At 38.1% G+C, this 27,026-nt stretch overlaps 1 protein-coding gene across 10 annotated transcripts in view; it reads left to right on the top strand.

The window, feature by feature from the left end:
• NRG4 (neuregulin 4) overlaps positions 1-27,026 on the top strand; it is a 209,158-nt gene that overhangs the window by 6,145 nt on the left and 175,987 nt on the right. For 5 of the 10 annotated variants that reach the window (XM_023255040.2, XM_023255039.2, XM_023255038.2 and 2 more), the window contains exon 3: positions 147-239. Coding sequence is in view for 7 of the 10 variants with exons in the window: in XM_045058983.1 (XP_044914918.1) it covers positions 147-158 (12 nt within the window). In the remaining 3 variants the exon portion in view is untranslated. Of the gene's footprint in view, positions 1-146; positions 240-12,701; positions 12,759-17,577; positions 17,638-27,026 lie in introns of those variants that run through there. The other 5 variants (XM_045058986.1, XM_045058982.1, XM_045058987.1 and 2 more) reach the window with 5 other exon arrangements.

Raw genomic sequence — 27,026 nt, 5'->3', positions numbered from 1 at the left:
CTGCTAGGGTATCACTAGGTAAAAGAAAGGCTCATACGAAATTGGTAAACATTCTACTTTCCTTCTCTTCATATGTTACTAAAATTGTTACGTAAAATATTTCCCATTTTTATGTTTCTTTATGGCTGCCATAATTTCTATCAAAGCAGAAGAAATAGAGGTGAACTATAAAGTGAGAGCCAGTTGCCTCTCTACTCTGCAATCTAGGAGGAAAAAAGTTTCACCCAAGGACAAATCAGGTAAGTATTTGTTAATTCTTTCTAATGTTTTGGAACCATACATATAGCCATGATTTGTCAACTGTAACCATAGATTATGGGTTTAAATTAACTAAGAGACAATAAGGTAGACTCCACAGTATGGAAGTTCTGTAACCTTTAATTTATAGTTCTGTATAAGAGACAATAAGGTAGACTCCACAGTATGGAAGTTCTGTAACTTTTAATTTATAGAAGCTGGAGTCTCATTTCAGAAGCCTGTACGTGTAGAATCCTGTTCAATTATGTATTAGCTATAAAAGCATTACAGACAACAAAGTTCTGTAAACTGGCTAAATCTAAGTCTGGTCTTTGTGATTTAAAAATAATACGGGTAGAACTAAAGAAGGTTAAGAAAGTTTTGGAGAATAGGAGTCTGGAAAATAGTCCAAGTTGTTGAGCTTAGAAAACAAAGCCTCAGAGGTAATCATACTTTTCAAGCAGGTAAGATATTGTCATACTGAGAATGGTACCTGTCCTTTTCCCATCTCCTTAGGGGAAACACAGCAGGATAAATTTACATTAGAAAAATCAAAGATTTTGAAATTAAGATGTTTAAGATTAGAAGGATTTATGTTAGGAAATTGTAGAATCTGCTTTATAAAAGGTCTAAGTAGACTGATCATCTGCCAAGAATAGCTTATACATCCATCTAATCCACTTATACATCCATCTAATTTTATGATGCTATGGTTGATTTTGAAAAACACAGTGATTTATGTCTAAGGCAGTAGCTAACATGGTATATTTCTAATGACAGAATATGTAAATTTATAGAACTTGACTTCAGGAGTATCATGGAAAGTTATAAAGTTATTTTATGAGCCCAGAAATAGTCATATATTTTATTCAGTTCCATTGTTGGCCATGTGACCATTATTAACATGTTTAATTTTTCTGTTTCACATATGAATATATATTAACACTGACAGAAATGGAATTATGGACTCTTAATGAATCACTTTTATCAAGACTCAAGAGAAGGATGGGAGGATAAATTTAAAGATGAGTGTGTTCAGGATTGTTGAGGACTGCTCTCTGAAATGTGCGATAAGGTGGCAATGTCAAACAATAAGTGGACCACGGTGGGATAGTCTGAACATGGCATTTGGGAACAAAGACAAGACTGTTCTCATTTCTTTCCATTGATTCCGAGAAACAGGGGAAAGTAAGGACTAAATAGTTATATTGGAAAATGCACCTTGTGAGTTAAAGGAAAACCAGATTTTTATTAAAAATGAACTGCAGAGAAGTAAAAAATAAACTTAGGATAAAAAGAGTTTATCCTTAGAGAAATGGACTCTAGGGGCACCTGGGTGGCTCAGTTGGTTAAGTGTCTGACTTTGGCTTAGTTCATGATCTCACAGCTTGTGGGTTCAGGCCCCTCATCAGGCTCTGTGCTGACATATCAGAGGCTAGAGCCTGCTTCAGATTCTGTGTCTCCTGCTCTCTCTGCCCCTCCCTGCTCATGCTCTCTTCTCTTCTCTCTCTCTCTCTCTCTCAATAAATAAACATTAAAAAATTAAAAAAAAAAGAAATGGACTCTAGTCGATGGGGAATGGGGTGGAGAGTTAAGAATGGCTTGAGAAGTTGAAGAATTGGAGTGAGTGTGATTTAGGGGGGTTGAGTGTGAAGATGTGATGGTCAGTGTGATTTAGGGGGGTTGAGTGTGAAGATGTGATGGTCAGAGGCAAAAGGAAAAACAACATGCTGATGGAGGTGACTAAAACAGAAATGAAGGTAGTATTTGAGTTAAAGAGAAAAGTAGGCACATGTTAGAGGAAAATCAGGGCCATTAAGAGAATATTTCTTTATGAGCAAGAAAATATTAAAGATGACCAGTTATGTATACTGAGGAAAATGGGAGAAGATAGTAATTATTCCAGGCCTGAGAAGGGCACATACATGTGAAAAATCACTAGGCTGACTGACCATTTATTTCAAGAAGAGTTTTCCTGGGACAGTGTTCAGAGACTTAACTCTGTTTGGATGTTGATTGTAGAGTGTCTAGTCTTCAAAGCCATAGGAAACCTTTAGAAAGGCTAGGGTACTAGGGATAACATTAAGGGGTTGGGTTGGAAAGCTATGATTTTTATCTTCTTTATATCTCTGTGTAGAGCTGTAGCATTTTGTAGGAGACCTGGATAATTCGAGACTATTCTTAGCAGCAAAGAATGGAAAGTTTGCTATGGCCACGTGGCAGTAGCTTAAAAGAGTTACTTTATTTTACTTTTTTAGAGTGCACAAGTGAGGGAGAGGGGCAGAGGGAGGGAGATCTCATAATCCTGGGATCATGACCTGACACAATATCAAGAGTGGGATGCTCAACCAAGTTACTCAGGTGCCCCTTGAAAGTTTTTTAAATCACTCACCAGTCAGCTTTGAAACTGTAATTCTTGATGAATTATTAATTTGGGAGAATCTGTGTTATTTCGAATTTTATATATAAAATGAATCTTTATTATCAAATCATTTCCTATTTGCGTAAAATGCAGCCATGCACTATTTAGGTTTTCCCATTAAGAGTAATAATAGCTGGGATACCTGGGTGGCTCAGTTGGTTGAGTGTCCGACTCTTGATTTTGGCTCAGGTCATAATCTCATGGTTTGTGGAATTGAGGCTCACGTGGGGCTCTGTGCTGACAGCATGGAGACTGTTTGGGATTCTCCCTCTCCCTCTCTGTGCCTTTCCCCTCAAATAAATAAATAAACTGAAAAGAAAAGAGTAATGATAGCTAACATTTGTTGACTGTTTCTTATGTGCCAGGCACTTTACATGTATAGATTCATTTTATATTCAGAAAACTCTTTGAAGTAAGCACTATTATTCCGCCTCAAGCTGCCTCGTATAGGTGAGGAAATTGGGTGCAAAGATTTTACCCAGTGTCACACATTTATTCTGTGGTGGAATGCTTCAGTGTGGAACTGGGATTTGCATTCTATGTCTCTGGTTCCAGAATCCATGCCCTTAACCCTTATACTACATACCTTTGTATATATACTTACACTTATACATATATTATGTATAATACATAATGTATAATACATATGTATATAATTATACATATGTATACATAATGTATAATACATATGTATACATAATGTATAATACATATGTATAATATGTATAATACATATATTATGTATAAGTGTATGTATATATATGAAACATGTATATGTGAAATATATGTATAATATATATATAAATTGTGAGTTGAAGGTTGCTTGAAACTATTCTTTGAAACATTGGTGATTTGAGTATATTGATAAGTGGCACAATTTACATAAAAAATGGCTTTTGTGAGCTGCTGTGTAGAATGAAAATTGACTTAGTGCTTCTTTTAAAAATTTTTTTTAATGTTTATTTATTTTTGAGAGAGAGAGAGAGCATGACAAGGGGAGGGGCAGAGAGAGAAGGAGACACAGAATCTGAAGCAGGCTCCAGGCTCCAGCTGTCAGCACAGAGCCTGATGCAGGACTTGAACCCATGAACCGTGAGATCATGACCTGAGCTGAAGTCAGATGCTTAACGGACTGAGCCACCCAAGTGCCCCCCCCCACTTTTTAAAATTTTTTTTTCCCTTCTATAAATGTGTTAAAGAAGTCATGCCAGTACACTTAGTGATGTGAAGGGCTATTGCTTTGGTTAGGCCAGTTGCTGTTATTCAGAAGACCACATTGGTAATATAACCTTACTTAGTGAATTTACCAGGATCTGAGTCTCAGTTTTGTGGTCTTAGAAACCTGATCTGGTCATTAAATGTCTCATAGAGCATTACATTAGTCTAACAACCTCATTAGCTGAATATGTAAAGCCAGAATGTAAATTTATTACTTTGCAGTGAGATAAAACTGTTACATAAACCAGTCATACCAGGATGCTCAGTGTATTTTTCTTTCAGGTGTTGGACCTAGATGGGAAACCAAATTATAATCAAGAAGTTTCTTGGTGAACAACAAGCACCATGAATATGTCTTGTTTTTTTGTTTTTTGTTTTTTGTTTTGGTTTGTTTTCACAAAATTTATCTCTTTCAGAAATTCCTCAAGGATATCATCAATAATAGCAGTCCTTAACTTATAAATAGCCTCCACCCCTGTGCCCTACCGCCAGGGGCTCTGCTGCCATAGAAACAGTTGTTAATAAACATGGGTATTTTAGAGAATCTGTGGGTTCAGAATTGAAGGAAGGGAAAGTCTGTGAAAAACTGAGTTGCTAAAGGGTGCTAATTTCAGGGATGGACTCCTATGTAGGATGAGTAGAGATCTCTTTACTTAAAATATATTTCTGTAGCACTGCCTGAGGTCCTTACCCCCACCCCTGCCACTTCTGTTATATTGCCTGAAATTTCACCAAATAGAGATTGGTTTTTATTTGTTAAATGTTCTCTTAAAACTATAGATACCTATGCATGGCAGATATTCTTAGTGACCTTTCTAATACCCATTCCCTGTTGCTCACCTTCATTTTCTTAGGGGCAACAATGTGCCCATCTTCAAGCAAAAAACCCTAGTTAAAGTCATTTATAACCATCCCATTCTCTTTTGCCAGTGATCCTGAAGACAAGTCTGCTGACTTTAGGGAAGGCTTTTGTTTTCCTAATATAGAGACTGTTAGGTGGCTGGTACTTTTTCCACTTTCTTTGTGCCTTAACTGCAGACATGCAGCTGGGAAATGTAGCAGCCATCTTGCAACCATGAGATGGCAAGCATGATACTGAAAATGTTGATTCCAAACAAACTGAGGACTGTGGAGGAGAAGGATCAAAAGAGTCGAGAACATTTTTGGACAGTGTGTCCAACCTTAGACTGCCTACCTCCAGGCTTATTATGGGGGAAAAAAGGGGGAGAAAAGTTGTAACCTTTGTTGTATAATAGCAAAGCATTTGATTAACCTGTGCCTACTGTTTCTTGGAAGGCTGACTGTGCAAATTGAAGCTGCAGTGTTAGGAGAAATGATAGGAGAAATTTGGAATGTTGTCATGTGTTGGTTACTTTTTGTGGCTTTTCAGAAGGATCCTAGAGAAGGGGTGAACTCAAATTACTGCCCCTCAGCACGAGAGCAGTGGAGGCAACAAAATATAGCTTTGCTATGTAGGTATTCTACCTTTAGCTCACACTCTAAATGGACAAGGAGTCTCATAATTTGGAATTTTGTAGGATTATGTGCAGTACCTCCTCACCTAAGACTATTTTTAGAATTGCTTCAAATCTTTCATGAGAGTTCAGAGGTCAGTAGCTAAGAGATGAAAATCTCCAAGCCTAAAACTTATTTCCAGAAATGATTTTTGGCTATGGTTACTCATACAAGGAATTGATCTGGAGAAAATAGTCCAGAAGCTTGATGCATCTTTGAGGGAACTATAATATAGAGGTGGCAGCTAGTTGTGATTGTTTTTACCTTCTAAGCAGTCCACATTCCTTCTTTCCTAAGTCAAACCAACATGAAGTAGACTACAAAAGCTGTGGAGCCCCTGAGAAGGGCATCTGCTTCAAAACCTACCTTAGATATGGCCATAGAGGACAATGTCAACGCAGATATTCCAGAGATTTAAACTAAGAGCTGCCAGATTGGCTAACCAGGGAGTTTACCTTATTGCCTGCTAAGGAATCTCTGATTTCTGACCAATGAGATTATAATGTGGGTTGTGAACTGTTGACCACTGTGTGCTTCCTGTTGTCCCCTTTTCGCAATAGAATTTTTATTGAGGGGCACCTGGGTGGTTCAGTTGGTTAAGTGTCTGACTTAGGCCTAGGTCATGATCTCACCATTCCCGAGTTCAAGCCCTGGGTCAGGCTCTGTACTGACAGCTCAGAGCCTGGAGCCTGTTTCAGATACTGTATCTTCCTCTCCCTCTCTCTGTCCCTCCCCCATTGGTGCTCTGTCTCTCTCTCAAAAATAAATAAACATTAAAAAAAATTTAAAAAAAATAGAATTTTTATTGAGGCCACTGTGTTGTTTCTTTTTCATTATTTTATAAATATATATAGAAAGGGAATCGTTTAGAGACAGGTTATCTTTTAGCCATATAGATGGTCAGATAAGAGTTGCCATATTTGTACTACATAGAACAGATAGAAAATCACCCAGACATCCGATTTCATGCAGTAATTGGGTGAAATAGTGGGGTTGTCTTCCTTGAAGAAATGATAAGTCTGTTCTTTTTAACATATGTGTAAGAAATTGTGTGTGTGTGTGTGTGCGCACACGTGTGTATTGAGTTGAGGCCTGACAGACATTGTTGGTTGGCCATCCCATATCCATTCCTTACTGCCACCATAAAAATTAGGAAGTTAAATATTTAATTGCAACCTTTCTTACTGCTGCAGTAATATAATTCTAATCCATGAATCTGGGGCGGGGGGGAGAACTTCATGGAAGGCTTTCCCTGTTTCTAAATAAAGGGTCAGACAGGGCTGGGGTTAACCCCATTTTCTTGCTTTGACCTTAGATATGATGTTTGGAGCTGCAGTGATCATCTTGCAATCATTAGACAACAAATATGAATACAAAAGGTCAATATATTCAGTGTAGTGGAGCAAAAATATTGAAGATATTGATGAATTCATTCACTACTAAACCAACCTTAGCAATCACTGAGTTCAAGATTTTTTGTTTTTTGAAAATAATGAGTCCATATTTGTATATGCTATTGTGAACTAAGTTCTCTGTTCCCTATAACCCAGTGTCCTTAACTGTTACAGTATAAACGTCTATTTCTATACAATGTCAAGGATAGTTTTTGTTCATTGTTAGTCATGATGTCTTATTAGTAAATAATGGTTATATGAAGAGAGGAAAAGATTTTTTAAACTTTTTACAATAGACTGATTCACATGTGAAATTGCATTATTGAAGTGTTAACTATGGCATCTTCTCAATATGTGGCCCAGATTATATTTTTTTACTTTTTGGAATCGAATATTGCCATAGCTCAGCATTGCACTTTTAATATAATTAAGAAATACCTTTTGAAAATTAGTTTCTCATGCTGAGTTATATAATAAGAAATGCTAAAGATTGTTAGAACCCTGTAAAAGTCTTCAGGAAGAAATTGCTGACTCCAGTGGAACAGGTCGATATAAAAGTCTTGGCTTTTGTGTGGAACAGTCTTTTAGTTCTGCGTCATTGACTACTAGTAAATGTTTATTCCAAAGTGATGTTTTACTTTAACTGCCTTATATCAGAGCATGTACTTTTTCTTCCAATGTCCATTTAGTGTTTTTGTTCACTTCAGACATTTGTTTTATTCCAGTTGTTAACTCAACTTTATGAGGTTTAAGATTATGCTTTTTTATTTTTGCCCTTTTTAAAATTAATTAGAAGTAATAGCCAAGTGTGCCAGTTTTTGTAACATAAGGAAATGCTTGAACACCATACAAAGGTAAATATGGAGCTAAGCAGAATAGACATGTTTCTTTGGGTGTATTTCATAGAAAAATTATATTTGGCTTCAGGAAAAACTCGCTTTCTAATTTTTATTCACATTGACAAGATGTGATCCAAGTACTTTCTTAGGAAGAGAAAGATTATTTTGACCTGATGTTGGGTTTTTTTTTTTTTTGTACATTCTAAAAACAAAAGCTTTTAAAATTATTTAAGAAATAAGCTGAAAGGCCTAACACTAATTATTACTGTATTACCATACCATCTATTATTACCATACCTAAATACATAGTAAGTAATTTTGAGGTGTTGAGATGTACTGGTCTCCACTGTGGTTTTGTTGCTGGCCTCATACATAATATTTTGTTTTTCTTTCCTAATGTGCCCTGAGTCAGGCCTGACAAAAAACTAATATTGTAAGATTGTTAGCAAGCTAACATCTAAGTGGGAGGCTCTTAAATGTATTATAAGGGTGGTTTTAACCAACTGGCTAGAAAAATCTGATCTATTTCTAGGGAGATTTATACATTCTACAGGAAGAATTTGAAACAAAATTTAAAGCTTGGGTTTTTCGTTATTTAAATTACTCTTATTTTTAAGAATGTGTTATTAGAGTGGTGGCTTTTATGACTATCCTATAAAGTTTTTCTGCTGGATGATTCTCCTATCTACTTTTCCTGGCTACCTTGTTTACAGGCTGTTCTTAAATTGTATTGATATACATGTGCCCATATTCTTTCACTGTGGGAGGCAGCATTGCTGTGTGGATACTTTCCTCTCTGACCTCATCTCTTGCCACTATCTGCTCAAACTGCACAGCTCTTCTAGTTAGCTCACTATTTATTATTTAAGCCCCCATAGTCATGAGATTGCAAAGGGAAGCCAAAATTATATTCAGATGAACAGATCACTTATAAAACTAGTTGTCCTTCATATAGGCATGCCTGTTTAGTCTATGGGCATTGTTAGCCAGTCTTTTCCGGGTTGTTGAATACTCCTGTAAAACACTTAATGCAATACAAAGTGATTTTAGGGTTCAATTGCAAACTTTGAAAAGATGTAGATAGATGATGAAAATGATGTTGTTGAACTCAAATTACAAATGAAACTGAAGACAAATGAAGGTTTGGCAGAGTTAGGCCACTGCAATTAAAAAACAGAGAAAATAGAAAGATGATGCTGACCCTCTCATCTCTTAAAAAAAATTGAATATCGGGGCGCCTGGGTGGCGCAGTGGGTTAAGCGTCAGACTTCAGCCAGGTCACGATCTCGCGGTCCGTGAGTTCGAGCCCCACGTCAGGCTCTGGGCTGATGGCTCAGAGCCTGGAGCCTGTTTCCGATTCTGTGTCTCCCTCTCTCTCTGCCCCTCCCCCGTTCATGCTCTGTCTCTCTCTGTCCCCCCCAAAAAAATAAATGTTGAAAAAAAAATTAAAAAAAAATTGAATATCATGATTAAAAGAAGGTCTTGGAAAAATTGTCAACAATCTCAGATTTTTTACAATAAAACCTTCTTTACAATTATGATATAGAAGCTAGACGTTAGGTGAAGTTAGTTTGTATGTAACAATTTTGTTGGAAAATTATGCCCAAATCTTTACTTCATTTGTTCATGATTAAGAATTAGTACATAATTGCAATTATAACTGAAATTTGTTAAATATAAGATAAACTGATCAAAATTCTTACCACTATATGTGAAATTTTCATCCCTTTTTTTAAAGTTTATTTATTTATTTTGAGAGTGTGAGCGCAAGCGATGGGGGAGAGACAGAGAGAGAAGGAGAGAGAGAGAATTCCAAGCAGGCTCCATGCTATCAGTGCAGAGCCTGACGCGGGGCTTGATCTCACGAAGTGTGAGCCAAAAGCAAGAGTCAGCCATTTAAGAGTCGGCTTCTTAACTGACTGAGCTGCCCAGGTGCCCCAAATTTTCACCTGCCTTATGTGGACTGACTTTAAATGGCTTTTTTCTAATACCAATTATATTTAGAGGAAGAGGATCTCATATACACTCTGTAACTGGGATTTAAAAGAATTTTGTATATTTTATATCTGGTATTTAGAGAATATAATTACATATTACATTCATACATAAATTCATAAGAATAAATATGCATGGTGTACTTACCATGGCAAATTCTTTATAATTCCACATATAAGAGGCTGCTTAGTTAACGTCCGCCCATTCTTCAGATCTTGACTTCTTCAGGAAAACCTCCCCTGACAACTGCAATTTTATATATATGTGTATGATTCCTTCATATGACTCTTTCATAGCCTTCGAGGTTCCTGAGGTAGGGACCTTTTTGGATTGTTCATCATTTTATATTTTCTCTGCCTGCTAGGGTACCTTGTCTGTATTAGGCATTCAAAAATACATTTTGAGTTTTTTTAACATTTATTTATTATTGAGAGAGGAAGACAGACCATGAGCATGGGAGGGGCAGAAAGAGGGGGAGACACAGAATCTGAAGCAGGCTCCAGGCTCTGAGCTGTCACCACAGAGCCTGACATGGGTTTCAAACTCACAAACTGCGAGATCATGACCTGAGCTGAAGTCAGATGCTTGACCAACCAAGCCACCCAGGTGCCCCTCAAAAATATATTTTGAATCAATGAGGAATGATATGAGTGTGCCATCTGAAATGTGGCGGACCTAAGTTTAAATTGTGGTTCTGCCACTGACAAGCTGTAGTTTTGGGACAATCCATTTAACCTCTCTTAGATTCCATTTCCTTCTCTCTAAAATGACAATAATCTACATTGCGAGATTATTGGTAAGGCCTGTATAATATATGTGAAATTTTTATTTCTATTATTTTTTTGCTTGGAATTTTTTTAATTTTATTTTTATTCCAATGTAGTTAACATATAGTGTTATACTAGTTTCAAGTGTACAATATAGTGATTCAACAGTTCTGTATATTACTCCGTACTTACTATAAGTGCACTCTTTAATCCCCCACCTAATTACCTATCTCCTCACTCACCTCCCCTCTGGTAACTATCAGTTCTCTACAATTAAGAGTCTGTTTCTTGATTTGTCTCTCTTTCTCCTTTTTTTCCCTTTGCTTTTTTGTTTTGTTTCTTAGATTTGACATATGAGTGAAATCATATAGTATTTGTCTTTCTCTGACTTCTTTTGTTTAGCATTATGCTCTCTAGATCCATCCATGTTGTTGCAAATGGCAAGATTTCATTCTCTTTAATGGCTGAATAATATTCCATCATGTATATATACTACATCTTTATTCATTCATCAGTCTGTGGACACTTGGGCTGCCCCCATATCTTGCCTATTGTAAATAATGCTGCTATAAACATAGGGGTGCATGTATCCCTTTGAATTGGTGTTCTTGTATTTTTTGGGTAAATACCCAGTAATGCGATTGCTGGATCATTCGGTGGTTCTATTTTTAACTTTTTGAGGAGCCTCCATCCTATCTCCCACAGTGGCTGCACTAGTCTGCATTCCCACCAGCAGTGCACGAGGGTTCCTTTTTCTTCATCCTCGTCAACACCTGTGGTTTCTTGTATTATTGATTTTAGCCATTCTGACAGGTGTGAAGTTATATCTCATTCTAGTTTTGATTTGCATTCTCTGATGATGAACATCTTTTCATGTGTCTGTTGGCCATCTGTATGTCTTTATACCACATCCTGTTTATCCATGCATCTATTGATGGATCTATCGATAGATATCTATCTAGATATCGATATCTGTCTGTCAATAGATAGAACTTGGGCTGCTTCCATAGTTTAGCTTTTGTAAATAATGGTGCAATAAACATAGGGGTGTGTACATCCTGTTAAGCAAGTTAGTGTTTTCTATTCTTTGAGTAAATAGCCAGTTGTGCAATTACTAGATAATAGGATAGTTCTATAGTTAATGTTTTGAGGAACCTCCATACTGTTTTCTACAGCAGCTGCACCAATTTGCATTCCCACCAATAATTCATGAGAGTTCCTTTTTCTCCATATGCTTGTCAATACTTGTTTCTCATGTTGTTGATTTTAGCCATTCTGACAGATATTAGGTAATATCTTAATTGTGATTTTGATTTGCATTTCCCTGATGATGAGTGATATGGAACATCTTTCTTTTAAAAATTTTTTTTATTATTTATTTATTTATTTATTTATTTTTATGTTTGAGTGTGAGAGGGGAGGGGCAGAGAGAGAGAAAGACAGAATCTGAAGCAGGCTCCAGGCTCTGAGCTGTCAGCACAGAGCCCAAAGTGGGGCTTTAACTTGCAGACTGTGAGATCATGACCTGAGTTAAAGTCTGGTGCTTAACCTACTGAGTCACCCAGGTGCCCCATTGAACATGTTTTCATGTGTCTATTGGCCATCTGTATGTCTTCTTTGGAGAAGTGTCTGCTCATGTCTAATGTCCTTTTTTAGTTGGATTATTTTTTGGTGTTGAGTTGTATAATTCTTAATATATATTTTAGATATTAACCCTTTGTCAAAATTTCATTTGTGAATATCCTTTCTTATTCAATATGTTGTCTTTTAGTTTTGTTGCTTGTTTTCTTTGTTGTGCAGAAGATTTTATTTTGATGTAATCACAATAATTTATTTTTGCTTTTGTTTCCCTTGCCTTAGGAAACATATCTAGAGACATGTTGCTACTGGTGATGTCTAAGAAATTACTGCTCCCTTCTTGAATTTTTGTGGTTTCAGGTCTCACATTTAGGTCTTTAATCCATTTTGAGTTTCTGTGTATGCTATAAGAAAGTGGTCCAGTTCCATTCTTTTGCATGTAACTGTCCAGTTTTCCCAGCACCATTGTTGAAGACACTCTCATTTTCCCATTGCATATTCTTGCCTCATTTGTTGAAGCTTAATTGACCATGTATTCTGGGTTTATTTCTAGGCTTTCAGGTCTGTTCCATTGTTCTGTGTGTCTCTTTTTGTGCCAGTACCATTCTGTTTTGATTATTACAGCTTTGTAGTATAATTTGAAATCCGGGATTGTGGTACCTTCAGTTTTGTTCTTCTTTTTCTTTTTTTTTTTTTTAATTTTTTTTTTCAACGTTTATTTTTATGTTTGGGACAGAGAGAGACAGAGCATGAACAGGGGAGGGGCAGAGAGAGAGGGAGACACAGAATCGGAAACAGGTTCCAGGCTCTGAGCCATCAGCCCAGAGCCTGACGCGGGGCTCGAACTCCCGGACCGCGAGATCGTGTTCTTCTTTTTCAAGATTGCTTTGACTGTTCAGGGTCTTTTGTGATTTCATGCAAATTTTAGGATTTTTGTTCTAGTTCTGTAAAAATTGATATTGGTATTTTGATAGGGATTATATTAAATCTGTAGATTGCTTTAGGTAGTTTGGACATTTTAACAATACTTCTCCCAGTCCATGAGCGTGGAGTATCTTCCCATTTATTTGCATTGTCTTCAGTTTCCTTCATTAATATCTTATAGTTTTCAAAGTACAGGTCTTTTACATCCTTGGTTAAGTTTATTCCTAGATACTTTATTATTTTGGATGCAGTTGTAAATAGAACTATTGCTTATTTTCTTTTTTTTGCTACTTCATTATTAGTGTCTAGAAAGGCAATGGATTTCTGTATATTGATTTTATATTTTGTAACCTTACTGATTTATCAGTTCTAGCAGTTTTGGCAGAATCTTTATGTTTTCTTTTTTAAAAAAAAATATTTTTTTTTATTTTTGAGAGAGAGAGCATGAGCAGAGGAGGGGCAGAGACGGGGGGATACACAGTGGGTTCTGTGCTGACAGCAGCAAGCCCAATGTGGGGCTCAAATTAATGAACTGTGAGATCATGACCTGATTCGAAGTCAGACACTCCACCAACTGAGCCACCCAGGCTCCCTGAGTCTTTAGGGTTTTCTATATATAGTATCATGTCATCTGCAAATATTGAAGGTTTTACTTCTTCCTCACCAATTTGGATGTCTTTGATTTCTTTTTCTTGTCTCACTTCTGTAACTAGGACTTCTAGTACTATGTTGAATAAAAGCGTGAGAGTGGACCTCCTTGTCTTGTTCGGGCTCTTAGGGGGAAACTCTCCGGTTTCTGCTATTGTATATGATGTTAGCTGTGGATTTTTCATAGATGACCTTTATTGTGTTGAGGTATGTTCCCTCTAAACCTACTTTTTTGTATGTTTCTACCATGAATGGTTGTTGTACTTTGTCAAATGCTTTTCTGCATCCGTTGAAATGATCATATGGTTTTTATCTTTTCTTGTTGATGTGATGTATCACGTTGATAGATTTGTGAATGTTGAACCATGCTTGCATCTGGGAATAAATCCCACCTGATCCTGGTGAGTGATTTTTGTAATGTATCATTGCATTTGGTTTGCTAATACTTGTTGAGGATTTTTGCATCTATGTTCATCAGAGACATTGGCTTGTAGTTCTCTTTTTTCTGTAGTGTCTTTATCTGATTTTGGTAGCAGGGTAATAATGCTGGCCTCATAAAATGAATTTGGAATCTTCCATTTTGGGGGGATATCTTGAGAACAATAGGTATTAATTCTTTAAATGTTTGCTAGAATTCACTTGTGAAACCATCTGGTCCTGGATTTTTTTTGTCGGGATTCCATTTCCTTGCTGGTAATCAGTCTGGACAAACGTTCTGTTTCTTTCTGCTTAACTTTGGTAGGTTATATGTTTCTAGGTATTTATCCATTTCTTCTAGGTTGTCCAATGGGCTGGCATATAGTTTTTCATAATAATCTCTCATAATCCTTTGTATTTCTGTAGTGTCAATTATTGTTTCTACTCTTTCGTTTCTTATTTGAGTCTTCTCTTTCTCTCTTTTTCATGAGTCTGGTTAAAGATTTTTCAATTTTGTTAATCTCTATAAGAACCAACTTCTGGTTTCACTGATCTGTTGTTTGTTTGTCTGTTTTACTTTCTATATCCTTTTTTTTTCTTATCTAATAATTTACTTTTTATAATTTACACCCAAGTTAGTTAGCACATGGTGCAATAATGATTTCAGGAGTAGATATCTTAAGCCCCTTACCCATTTAGCCCATCCCCCTCCCACAACCCTTCCAGCAACCTTCTTTGTTCTTATATTTAAGAGTCTTTTATGTTTTGTCCCCGTCCCTGTTTTATGTTATTTTTGCATCCCTTCCTTTATGTTCATATGTTTTGTATCTTAAAGTCCTCATATGAGTGAAACCATATGATATTTGTCTTTCTCTAACTGACTAATTTTGCTTAGCATAATACCCTCTAGTTCCATCCACGTAGTTGCAAGTGGCAAGATTTTATTCTTTTTGATTGCCGAGTAATACTCCATAGTGCGTGTGTGTGTGTGTGTGTGTGTGTGTGTGTGTGTGTGTGTGCGCGCGCGCACTCCACATCTTTTTTATCCATTCATTCATCAATGGACATTTGGGCTCTTTGGCTACTGTTGATAGTGCTGCTATAAACATTGGGGTGCATGTGTCCCTTGGAAACAGCATACCTGTATCCTTTGGATAAATGCATAGTAGTGCAATTGCTGGGTCGTAGGGTTAGGGAACCTCTATACTATTTTCTAGAGTGGCTACACCAGTTTGCATTCCCACCAGTGGTGCAAAAGAGATCCTCTTTCTCCACATCCTCGCCAACATATGTTGTTGCCTGAGTTGTTAATGTTGGCCATTCTGACAGGTGTGAGGTGATATCTCGTTGTTGTTTTGATATGTATTTCCCTGATGGTAAGTAATGTTGAGCATTTTTTCATGTGTTGACTGGCCTTCTGAATGTCTTCTTTGGAGAAGTGTCTATTCATGTCTTTTACTCATTTCTTCACTGGATTATTTGTTTTTTGGATACTAACCCTTTATCTGATATGTCATTTGCAAATATCTTCTCCCATTCCGTCGGTTGCCTTTTAGTTTTGCTGATTGTTTCCTTTGCTGTGCAGAAGATTTTTATTTTGATGAGGTCCAAATAGTTCATTGTTGCTTTGGTTTCTCTTGCCTCCAGAGAGGTGTTGAGTAAGAAGTTGTGCAGCCAAGGTCAGAGAGGTTTCTGCCTGCTTTCTCTTCGAGGATTTTGATGGCTTCCTGTCTTACGTTTAGTCTTTTATCCATTTTGGGTTTTGTGTGTGTGTGTGTAATGTGTAAGAAAGTGGTCCAGGTCCATTTTTCTGCATGTCACTGTCCAGTTTTCCCAGCACCATTTGCTGAAGAGACTGTTTTTATTCCATTGGATATGCTTTCCTGCTTTGTCAAAGATTAGTTGGCCATATGTTTGTGGGTCCATTTCTGGGTTCTCTATTCTGTTCCATTGATGAGTGTCTGTTTTTGTGCCAGTACCATACTGTGTTAATGATTACAGCTTTGTAATACAGCTTGAAATGTGGGATTGTGATGCCTCCAGCTTTGGTTTTCTTTTTCAAGATTGCTTTGGCTATTTGGGGTCTTTTGTGGTTCCATACAAATTTTAGGATTGTCTGTTCTAGTTCTGTGAAGAATGCTCATGTTATTTTGATTGGTATTGCATTGACTATGTAGATTGCTTTGGGTAGTATTGACATTTTAACAATATTTGTTTTTCCTATCCAGGAGCATGGAATAATTTCCCATTTGTATGTGTCATCTTCAACTTCTTTCATAAGCTTTCTATAATTTTCAGTGTATAGATTTTTCACCTCTTTGGTTAGATTTATTCCTAGGTATTTTACGGGTTTTGGTGCAATTGTAAATGAGATCAATTCCTTGATTTCTCTTTCTGTTGCTTCATTATTGGTGTATAGGAATGCAACCGATTTCTGTACATTGATTTTATATCCTGTGACTTTGCCGAATTCATGGATCAGTTCTAGCAGTTTTTTGGTGGAATCTTTTGGGTTTTCCATATACAGAATCATGTCATCTGTGAAGAGTGAAAGTTTGACCTCCTCCTGACCGATTGGATGCCTCTTATTTCTTTGTGTTGTCTGATTGCTGTGTCTAAGACTTCCAATGCTATGTTGAAAACAGTGGTAAGAGTAGACATCCCTGTCTTGTTTCTGACTTTAGGGGGAAAGCTCTCACTTTTTCCCCACTGAGGATGATATTAGTGGTGGGTCTTTCATATATGGCTTTTATGATCTTGAGGTATGATCCTTCTATCTGTACTTTCTTGAGAATTTTTATCAAGAAAGGATGCTGCATTTTGTAAAATGCTTTTCTATTGAGAGGATCATGTGGTTCTTGTCCTTTCTTTTATTGATGTGATGTATCACATTGTTTTGCAGATATTGAACCAGCCCTGCATCCCAGGTATAAATCCTACTTGGTCGTGGTGAATAATTTTTTTAATGTATTGTTAGATCCAATTGGCTAGTATCTTGTTGAGGATTTTGCATCCATGTTCATCAGGGAAATTGGTCTATAGTCCTCCTTTTGAGTAGGATCTTTGTCTGATTTTGGAATCAAGGTAATGCTGGCTTCATGGAAAGAGTTTGGAAGTTTTCCTTCTATTTCTATGTTTTTTGGAACAGCTTCAAGAGAATAGGTGTTAACTCTTCCTTAAATGTTTGGTAGAATTCCCCTGGAAAGCCATCTGGCCCTGGACTCTTGTTTTTTGGGAGATTTTTGATTATTGATTTGATTTCCTTACTGGCTATAGATGTGTTCAAATTTTCTATTTCTTCCTGTTTCAGTTTTGGTAGTGTATATGTTTCTAGGAATTTGTCCATTTCTTCCAGATTGCTCATTTTATTGGCATATGATTACTTGTAATATTCTCTTATTATTGTTTTTATTTTGGCTGTGTTGGTTGTGATCTCTCCTCTTTCATTCTTGATTTTATTTATTTGGGTCCTCTCCTTTTTCTTTTTGATCAAACTGGCTAGGGGTTTATCAATCTTGTTAATTCTTTCAAAGAACCAGCTTCTGGTTTCATTAATCTGTTCTAGTGGTTTTTTTTGTTTTTTTTTTTAATTTTTTTCAATGTTTTATTTATTTTTGGGACAGAGAGAGACAGAGCATGAACGGGGGAGGGGCAGAGAGAGAGGGAGACACAGAATCGGAAACAGACTCCAGGCTCTGAGCCATCAGCCCAGAGCCCGAAGCGGGGCTCGAACTCACGGACCGCGAGATCGTGACCTGGCTGAAGTCGGACGCTCAACCGACTGCGCCACCCAGGCGCCCCTTTTGGTTTTGATAGCATTGATTCCTGCTCTAATCTTTATTTCCTGTCTTCTGCTGGTTTTGAGTTTTATTTGCTGTTCTTTTTCCAGCTCTTTAAGGTGTAAGTTTAGGTTGTATATCTGTGACCTTTCTTCCTTCTTTAGGGAGGCCCAAATTGCTATGTACTTGCCTCTTCTGACCACCTTTGCTGTGTCCCAGAGGTTTTGTGCTGTTGTGTTGTCATTTTCATTGGCTTCCATGTACTTTTTAAATTCCTCTTTAACTTCTTGGTTACCCCATTCATTCTTTAGTACGGTGGTCTTTAGTATCCAAGTATTTGTTACCTTTCCATATTGTTTCTTGTGGTTGATTTCGAGTTTCATAGCATTGTGGTCTGAAAATATGCATGATATGATCTCGATGTTTTTGTACTTGTTGAGGGCTGATTTGTGTCCCAGTATGTGGTCTATTCTGGAGAATGTTCCATGTGCACTGGAGAAGAATGTGTATTCTGTTGCTTTAGGATGAAATGTTCTGAATATATCTGTTAAGTCAATACGGTCCAGTGTCATTCAAAGCCATCGTTTCCTTGTTGATTTTCTATTTAGATGATCTGTCCAATTCTGTAAGTGGGGTGTTGAAGTCCCCTCCTATTATGGTATTATTATCAATGAGTTTCTTTATGTTTGTGATTAATTAATTTATATACATGGGTGCCCTCACATTTGGTGCATAAATGTTTACAATTGTTAGGTCTTCTTAGTGGATAGACCCCTTGATTATGATATAATGCCCTTCTTCATTTCTTGATACAATCTTTATTTTAAAGTCTAGATTGTCTGATATAAGTATGGCTACTCTGGCTTTCTTTGGCAAACATTAACCTGATAGATGGTTATCCATCCCCTTACTTTCAATCTGAAGGTGTCTTTAGGTCTAAAGTGGGTCTCTTGTAAACAGCATATAGATGGGTCTTGTTTTGTTATCCATTCTATTCTGTTACCCTATGTCTTTTGATCAGAGCATTTAGTCCATTGATGTTTAGAGTGAGTACTGAAAGATATGAATTTATTGCCATTATGTTGCCTGCAGAATTGGAGTTTCTAGTGGTTTTCTCTGGTCCTTTCTAGTCTTTGTTGCTTTTGGTCTTTTTTTTTTTTTTTTTTTAATCATCTTTTCTCCCCTCCGAGAGTCCACCTTAAAATGACTTGCAGGGCTGGTTTAGTGGTCATGAAATCCTTTAATTTTTATTTGTCTGGGAAACTTTTAATCTCTCCTATTTTGAATGACAGCCTTGCTGGATAAAGAATTATTGGCTGCATATTTTTCTGATTTAGCACATTGAACATATCCTGCCACTCCCTTCTGGCCTGCCACATTTCTGTGGTAGGTCTGCTGTTAACCTGATCTGTTTTCCCTTGTAGGTTAAGGACTTTTCTTGCTGCTTTCATGATTCTTTCCTTGCCTGAGCATTTTGTGAATTTGACTATGACAGGCCTTGTTTGATGATCAGTTTTTGTTGAATCAAATGGGAGTCCTCTGTGCTTCCTGGATTTTGATGTCTGTGTCTTTCCCCAGGTTAGGAAAATTTTCCACTATGATTTGCTCACATAACCCTTCTATCCCTGTTTCTCTCTCTTCATCTTCTGGTACCCCTATGATTCTGATGTTGTTCCTTTTTAATGAGTCACTGATTTCTCTAATTCTTAAATCGTGCTCTTTTGCTTTAGTCTCCTTCTTTTTTTTCTGCTTCATTGTTCTCCATGAGTTTGTCCTCTATATCACTGATTTGGTGTTCTGTGTCATCCATCCTTCCGCTATGTCATCCATGGAGATTGCAGCTCAGTTATAGCATTTTTTATTTCATCCTAACTTTTATTGCTGCAGAAAGGGATTCTAATGTATTTTCAACCCAGCCAGTATTCTTGTTATTGTGATTCTAAATTCTGGTTGAGACATCTTGCTTGTATCTGTGTTGATTAAGTCCCTGGCTGTCATTTCTTTCTGTTCTCTTTTGGGGTGAATTCCTTCGTGTTGTCATTTTTAAGGAAGAGAAGGAATTAAAACTGCAAAAAAAAAAAGAAATTAAAATTTAAAAACTAAAAACAACACAAAAACATCAAGTAAAGGATGCTATTTCTTAGGTGTGCTCTGCTCTGGTTGTTGAAAGGAGCTTGACAGATTAGAGAAAAAAGGGAATGATAAGAAAAGAAAAAAAAAGAAATGTTTGATAATTTGAAAAAATGAGTACAATGAAATAAAATGAAATGATGGAAGTAAAAAAATATAATTTGAAAAATTTACAAAACGTTAAAAAATATAGTAGAAAAAATAAAGAGAAATATTTTTAATAAAAATTTAAAATAAATATAAATTTTTTCTCTTTCTGTATTCATGAATTAAGTGAAGAAAATAATTAAATAGATGGACCAGCAAAAAGACTGAAGTATGATTGAAATTATACTGGTTTCCCTTAGAAGTCAAACTATGAAGTGCTTTACAGTCTATAAACTAAGCAGGCAGAGAGACTCGTGGTGTTCCTGAAGAGCGAGGTTGGCCCAGTTTGGTGGGGCTTAGTGTAACAGCTCAGTTCTCCACTGGATGGCGCTGCTTAGCTTACTGGGGTGGATTGTTGTAGCGCATGTAGGTGTGTATGTGCATGAGTGGGAGGGGTGAAAATGACATCACCCACCTACCCAGTCTTTAGTATCAGAACCCTGTGCTCTCCCCAACCAGCAATTGTGCACCCCTCCTTTGTCTCCAGCTTCCTACCACTCCTCACTTTTACACTGTCCGTGACCAAGCTGTCAGATTGCCAGGCGGCACCTCCCTCCTGAGTTTTATCTCAGATGCGGCTGTGTTTCCCAACCCCTCACTTCTGAGGGATTGTGGCTTTGACCCATTCTGACCCTCTTGGGGAGGGTCTTACTGAGCAATGGCCGGGTGCTGGCCCACCCCCAGGAATGTTCACAAGACCGTGCTGCTGCCGATGCCCAGAGACTGTGGCTGGGTGCCACAGAAAAAGTTCACACAATCAGGTAGCAGCAGTGTTTCAGGGATTATGGTTAATCACAACACATATCTGGCACCAGGCTTCCCCCTTAACATCTTTGTTCCAGTATCAGCAAATGTGGTTCTGGAACACAGGACCTGCTGAAACAAAGAGTCGTCTGGGCCCTTCACCTTTGGAGTGGCCGCACAGCCTTTACCAAATGTTCTCCCAGCAGGGGACCTGCCTCTCCCTTTCTGGCCCAAGGGCCCTTTGGACCTTGCTCTCTGCTCCTGGGTATTGGCCCTTCCCACCAGAGCACCTCCAGGTATTGAGCTGTGGAGTTTCAGACTCTGCTCTCCCCCTGTTTATAGAGTCTTAATGGAATTTAAACCCTCTCTTTTCTCCTTTATCCCTTTTTTGTTCAGTCCCTTGCATACTCTTTTCTCTCCAGCTGCTTTCAGGCAGTGGGGGTGGGGGGATGCTTTTGTTACTCTCCCCGCCCCCCAATCTCTCTCCTCTCTCCACAAGCAAAAACAGCTCCCTGCCCTCTGTGACATTCTCCCCCAGTTCATCTTTCCATGCCGCATACCTGCTGAGTTCTGTGGTTCAGGTTGTGCAGATTGTTGTGTTAATCCTCAAATGGGTTTTCTAGGTGTTCAGGTTGGTTTAGTGTTGATCTGGCTGTATTTCAGGGATGAGAGATGCAAAAAAACCCTTCCATGCTATTCTGCCATCTTGGCCCCTTGAGAATATATCATTTATTTCTGCTCTAATCTTTAGTATTTCCTTCTTTCTTCTGGCTTTGGGGTTTGTTTATTGTTCTTTTTCTATATACTTTATGTGTAATGTTAGGTTGTTTATTGGAGATTTTTCTTCATGGGTTTTCTACATGAGGTAGGCATGTATTGTTGTAACCTTTTGTCCTTAGGACTACTTTTGCTGCATCCCAAAGATTTTAGACCATTTTGTTTCCAATTTCATTTGTCTCTGATTGTTTTTTACTTCTTCTTTGATTTTTTGGTTGATGCATTCATTGTTTAGTAGCGTGTGGTTAATCTCTATTTATTTGCGTTTTTCCAGATTTTTGTTGTTGTTGATTTCTAGTTTCATAGCATGGTCAGAAAAGGTGCATGGTATGACTTCAGTCTTTCTGAATTTGTTGGGACTTATTTTGTGGCCTAACATGTCTGGAGAATATTTTAAATGCATTTGAAAAGAATGTGTTTTCTGCTTTTTAGGATGGAATATTCTGAATATATGTTAGATCTATCTGATCCAATGTGTTATTCAAAGCCACTTTGCCTTGTTTTTGTGTCTGGATGATCTATCCATTGATGTAGGTGGGGTGTTAAAGTCCCTCCTTTATGTTTATTTGTGGCTTTATGTATATGGATGCTTTCATGTTGGGTGTATAAATATTTGCAATTATTTTATCTTCTTGTGGTCATATAGTGTCTCTTTTTGTTTCTTGTTACAGTCTTTGTTTTTAAAGTCTATGTTGTCTGATATAAATATTGCTTCTGTGGCTTCCCTTTCACTTCCACTTGCATGATAAATACCTTCCATCTTTTTTCACTTTTAGTCTGCATGTGTCTTTAGGTGTGAAATGAGTCTCTGGTCTTGCTTCTTCATCCATTCCATCACCCTGTGTGTTTTGATTGGAGTGTTTAGTCCATTTACATTCAGAGTAATTATTGATAGATATGTATTGACTGCCATTTTTTTTTACTAGCTTTATGGTTGTTTTTGTAGTTCTCTAATGGTTTGCTGCCTTTTTTTAGTTCTACTAGATTCCTTTCTATTTATTTTTTGCATATCTGTTATTGGGTTTTGACTAATGGCTTTGACCATTAGGTTTATATATAACATCTTATGCATATAGCAGTCTATAATACGTTTGAGCCCATTCTAAAAGCACTCAGTTTTTACTCTTCTCCGCACCCCCACCCCATTTTAGATGCATGGTATCATATTTCACATTTTTCTTTTATTTTTTGAATCCTTTGACTGATTATTATACATATACTTACTTTTACTGCTTTTGTGCTTCCTACTTTTCTTACTCCTGTTTATGGTCTTTCCTTTCCACTCAAAGAGTCGACTTTAACATTTCTTATCAGGCTGGTTTAGTAGTGATGAATTCCTTTAGCTGTTGTTTTTCTGGGAAACTTTTTATTTCTCTTTCTATTCTGAATGATAGCCTTGCTAGATAGAGTATTCTTGGTTGCTGGTTTTTTCTTTCAGCACCTTGAATATATCATGCCACTCCCCTCTGGCCTGCATAGTTTCTGCTGAAAAGCCTTATTTTGTTTCCCTTGTATGTGACTGATTTCTCTTGCTGCTTTTAAAATTCTCTCTTTATCACTACTTATGAACATTTTAATTTTTGTGTCTTGGTATGGTTCTACTTGGGTTGATTTTATTGACGGCTCTCTGTGCCTCCTGGATCTGGATGTCTTTTTCTTCCCCATATTTAGGAAATTTTCAACTATTATTTCTTCAAATAAATTTTCTGCCTCCTTTTCTCTCTCTTCTTCCGGGGTCTGTATAACATGAATGTTATTATGCTTGATGGGATGTCTCTGAGTTCCCTGACTCTATTTTCATTTTTAAAAAATTTTTATTTAAAATCCAGTGAGTAAACATACAGTGTAATATTAGTTTCAGATGTACAATATAGTGATTCAACAGTTCCATACAACACCTGGTGCTCATCACAAGTATACTCCTTAGTCCCCAATCACCTATTTAACCCATCCACCCACCCACCTCCCTTCTGGTAACCATCAGTTTGTTCTCTGTACTTAAGAGTATGTTTCTTGGTTTGTCTCTCTTTTTTCCCTATGCTTGTTTGTTTTGTTCCTTAAATTCCACATATAAGTGAAATTATGTGGTATTTCTTGTTCTCTGACTAACTTATTTTGCTTAGCATAATACTCTCTAGCTCCATCCACATAATTGCAAATGGCAAGATTTCATTCGTTTTTATGGCTGAGTAATATTCTCTTGCATATATATACACCACATCTTCTTTATCCATTTATCAGTCAGTGCACATTTGGGCTCTTTGCTATTGTAGATAATGCTAGTTATAAACATTGAGGTATGTATATCCCTTTGATTTAGTGTTTTATATTCTTTGGGTAAAACCTAGTAGTGTAATTGCTGGATTGGAGGGTAGCTCCATTTTTAACTTTTGAGGAACTTTCATACTGTTTTCCAGAGTGGCTGCACCAGTTTGCATTCCCACTGACAGTGTAAGCGGTGTTCCCCTTTCTCCACATCCTTGCCAATATCTGTTGTTTCCTGTGTTGTCTATTTTCATTTTTTATTTGTTTTTCTATCTCCTTTTCAGCTTGATTGCTTTCTGTTACTCTGTCCTCCATGTCACTGATCCACTCTTCTGCTGCCTCTAGTATTTTATTCCATCTAACATACTTTTAATTTCCGTTATTGAATTTTTCATCTCTGATTGGTATTTTTTTAATGTTTTCTGTATCTTTGTTGTAGATCTCACTGTGGTCCTCCACTGTTTTCTCAAGTACAGTGAGTATCTTTATGACCAATACTTTAAATTCTCTATCAGGTATTTTACTTATCTCCATTTTGTTTAGCCCCCTTGCTATGATTTTGTCCTGTTCTTTCATTGGCAACATATTCCTCTGTCTTCTCATTTTGTCTAATTCACTGAGTCTGTTTCTATGGTTTAGGAAAGTCAGCAACATCTTTTGCTCTTAAAAGTAGTAGCTTTTTGGGGTGCCTGGGTGGCTTGGTCGGTTAAGCGTCGACTTCAGCTCAGGTCATGATCTCGCGGTCCGTGAGTTCGAGCCCCACGTTGGGCTCTGTGCTGACAGCTCAGAGTCTGGAGCCTGTTTCAGCTTCTGTGTCTCCCTCTCTCTCTGCCCCTCCCCTGTTCATGCGCGCTCTCTCTCTCTCTCTCTCTCTCTCTCTCTCTCTCTCTCAAAAATAAATAAACGTTAAAAAAATTTTAAAAAGTAGTAGCTTTTAAAAAAAATTTTTTTTCAACGTTTTTATTTATTTTTGGGACAGAGAGAGACAGAGCATGAACGGGGGAGGGGCAGAGAGAGAGGGAGACACAGAATCGGAAACAGGCTCCAGGCTCTGAGCCATCAGCGCAGAGCCTGACACGGGGCTCGAACTCAGACCGCGGACCGCGAGATTGTGACCTGGCTGAAGTCGGATGCTTAACCGACTGCGCCACCCAGGCGCCCCTTTTTTTTTTTTTTAATTTTTTTCCAACGTTTTTATTTATTTTTGGGACAGAGAGAAAAAGTAGTAGCTTTTTAAAGAAGTCCTACAGTGTCCTGCACCGCAGTGTCCTCTGTTCACCATTGTCTTCTATGTGTGTTTTATGCCCTTCTTTTGTGGCCGAGCCACCTTTGTCTTCAGTCCAGTCAACTGTAGTGGTTCTCTTAGCCTGTTGTGGGCAGGGTTTGATCCCTGTGTTGTTAGTGGGCCAGTCTGAGGCCACCTTGGGCTTGAATTGAGTTGGACCAGGTGTCTGCTAGAGCTGTAATAACTGAACTCCCTATATCACCCCCTGAGAAGCTTTCACTGATGGGCAGGGACCTGTAGTCAGACCTGACATCTGCCCCTGGCCCACTGCTGTGGCTGCAGTTGGATTGGTGTGTGTGGTTATCTTACTCTTTTCCCAGTACAGGAGTCATTTTGGAGTGATGGTGGATCCTGTCAGGGCTGCCATACTCTGCCAGGCTTGTGGCACTGCCTTGGATAGCCTCTTGCCAAGGTCACATTAGAAAGTTGTTATCTGCAGGAGAATGTGGTGTGTAGTGTGTGCTGCCAGCCAGCATTGTGCTGGTCTGCTGTGGCAGGGGACCTGCAGCTACCTGGGAAAACTCCTGCAGGGTCCAGGCTGGGATGCAGGGGGCAGGTCTGCAGAAGAGCAAGATGGGTGCATGCTGTTAGCAAGCTAGGGGAATGGTAATGCTGCACTGGTTCCTGCATGTGTCTGTGTATCTAGACAGGGGCAGGGAGAGAAATGCTGTTCACCAGCTCTTTTGTTCTTGGAGAAGTCTCCTAAGGATCCCTGCCCTGCACAAGCTGAGATTAGTAAATAAGTCTTCCTGTGTACCCCAAGCATTTTTCAAACTGCTGCTTATATGCTGTATCTCAGTGAGGCTGTTTGTTGTGCTGTGTTTTTAAAGGTTGGGACTCAGTTTCCTCTTGCCCTCCCAGCTCTTCTAGAGCTGAATGCTGCTTAAAAAAAATTTTTTTTAATGTTTATTTATTTTTGAGAGAGAGGGACAGAATATGAGCATTACAGGGGCAGAGAGAGGGGGAGACATAGAATCTGAAGCAGGCTCCAGGCTCTGAGCTGTCAGCACAGAGCCTGATGTGGGGTTCGAACTCACGAACCATGAGATCATGACCCAGGCTGAAGTCAGACACTTAACCAACTGAGCCACCCAGGGGCCCCATGAATGCTGATTTTTTAAGTTCCAGGGGCACCTGGCTGGCCCAGTTGGAAGAGCGTGCAACTCTTGATCTTGGGGTTGAGTTTGAGCCCCACACTGGGTACAGAGATTACTTAAAAATAAAACCTTAAAGTGATTGTAAGAACCTGTGAACTTAGACCCCTCTGTTTTTCACAGCCAAATGTTATGGGAATTAGTCTTCCTGGCTTGGGACCTAAGTTCCTGATGTGGGATCTACTCCTCTCCCCTCTCCACACCTTTGGCGTCCCCCTACCTCCCCTGGAGTTTCATGGGTTAATTTGGCTCCTGACCACATTTCTGCGCTTCATACCCTCTTCAGTGTGGCATTTTCTCTACATTTAACTGTGAAGAGTTTGTTCTTCTAGACTTCTGGTTATTTTCTGCTTTATTTACTCTGATGTGGGTGTTCTCTAGGTGTAACTTTGGGACAAGGTGAGCCTAGAATCCTACTCTGTTTTCTCTGGACATCCCTGAAACTTTTTTCCCCTAATGTTTATTCATTTTTGAGAGAGAGAGAGAGAGAGAGAGAGAGAGAGAGAGAGAGAGAGAGAGAGAAGAGAGAGAGAGAGTATGGGGGAGGAGTAGAGAGAGAGAGACACAGAACCTGAAGCAGGCTCCAGGCTCTGAGCTGTCAGCACAAAGCTGGACGTAGGGCTTGAAGTCATGAACTGCGAGATCATGGCCTGAGCTGAAATTGGATGCTTAACCAATGAGCCACCCAGGTGCCCCAGAAATGTCTTCTGTATTTTTATACCACAAAAGCTAAAATAAGAGCCTTGGTATAAGGAAACTATTCTTATGTAGTTGAGTACAGAAATGTCCAT

Source organism: Felis catus, chromosome B3 (assembly GCF_018350175.1).
Source record: "Felis catus isolate Fca126 chromosome B3, F.catus_Fca126_mat1.0, whole genome shotgun sequence".
Taxonomy (NCBI): Eukaryota; Metazoa; Chordata; class Mammalia; order Carnivora; family Felidae; genus Felis; species Felis catus.
The sequence above is the reverse complement of the archived record's forward strand: the minus strand, read 5'-3'. Positions and strand labels throughout refer to the sequence as shown.